A 1,178-nucleotide genomic window follows, 5' to 3' on the forward strand; every position below is an offset into this window, starting at 1 on the left:
TGTTGCGTCGCCATAGCGAATACACACTTGGCCTTGCTGAAATCCTTCTCGGCCAGCTTCGACAGCGAGATGAAGCTTCGCTCAACATCAGGAATGTACAGGACATCCGCCAATGTGACAGACGTTCAGTCCATCAACTTCAACCCGACGGTGCCCGTTGCAACTGCGTCGATCTTCGTGCTATCCGCAATCGTGATGCGGATTAGCGTCTTCAGGTCCTTTATGGACACGAACTTGTCCCGGACGCTGGTCATGTGCGAACTTACACCAGAGTCGACGAGCCATTCAGATTTGGGCATCGCACTCGCAGCCGTGAACGCGAAGTTTGACGCTTGAGCTTGCGTCACGTGGCCACGAACTCCTTGTGCCCTGGATTCTTGCAGTAGAAGCACTCCCCATTGAAGTGACGCGTCTTTCCGAAGCCCTTTCGCTTCGTAGCCAATGCCCTCTCTTGAGCCGATGACGATTTATGCAAGGCTTCAACACCAGAGAGTGATTGGGTCGCCTAAGCGAGCGTCACGTTGGGCGTGTTCTCCAACACTGTCGTCAATTTACTGTACTCGTCAGTTAGACTTCCGAGTAGTAGCACGAGCTGCCGAATCTCGTCCAGGGGCTCACCAATTGACTCCATTTGCAGGACCAGCTTCTTGAACTTGTCCACATGGACAGCGAACTTCGTACCGGGCTCCATCTTGAAGCTGTGCAGCTTCTTGATGACGAAGAACAGGTTCTTGAGCGTTCTTCTTGTTGAAGTGCTCTTCGAGCAACGTCCACGCTTCAGCGGCGGTCAGCGCTCCACGGATGTAGACTTGATACGTAAGACTCACGTCTCCAGCGATATCACCAAGGACTTTCAAATCGTTGGTCTTCCATTCGACCGTGGAGCGGTCGCTCACTTGGTCGAACTTGGGCTTGATGATCTGCGCAAGCAGACCCTTGCGAGCGAGCTTCATCCGCATGTTGAACTCCCAGTGGAAGTAGTTGTCTTCCACGAACTTGTCGATAGTGTTGGCGTAGCTTGGGCTCATAGCCAATTGAGAGTATAGGGCAATGCGAACGAGTCTTGATGTCGATGTGAGCAGATGAATGGAAAGTTGAAAGTGAGATCAACTGAGTTAGAAGTCCTAGTACATCCTACACATGCGGCTCTCCTAGTACCTCCTTGTAGGCATCCCCCT

General features: G+C 52.3%; 1 protein-coding gene across 1 annotated transcript; it reads right to left on the reverse strand.

Annotated features, from left to right (window-relative positions):
• Window positions 1–505: 505 nt before the first annotated feature.
• Window positions 506–1,028, reverse strand: PPTG_01281 (hypothetical protein; the record flags this gene model as incomplete). The annotated part of the gene is made up of 2 exons (XM_008894523.1): window positions 506–775; window positions 828–1,028. 2 exons carry the CDS (start codon window positions 1,026–1,028, stop codon window positions 506–508), a joined length of 471 nt encoding a protein of 156 aa, XP_008892771.1.
• Window positions 1,029–1,178: the final 150 nt, after the last annotated feature.

This window comes from Phytophthora parasitica (genome assembly GCF_000247585.1).
Source record: "Phytophthora parasitica INRA-310 unplaced genomic scaffold supercont2.3, whole genome shotgun sequence".
Taxonomy (NCBI): domain Eukaryota; phylum Oomycota; class Peronosporomycetes; order Peronosporales; family Peronosporaceae; genus Phytophthora; species Phytophthora nicotianae.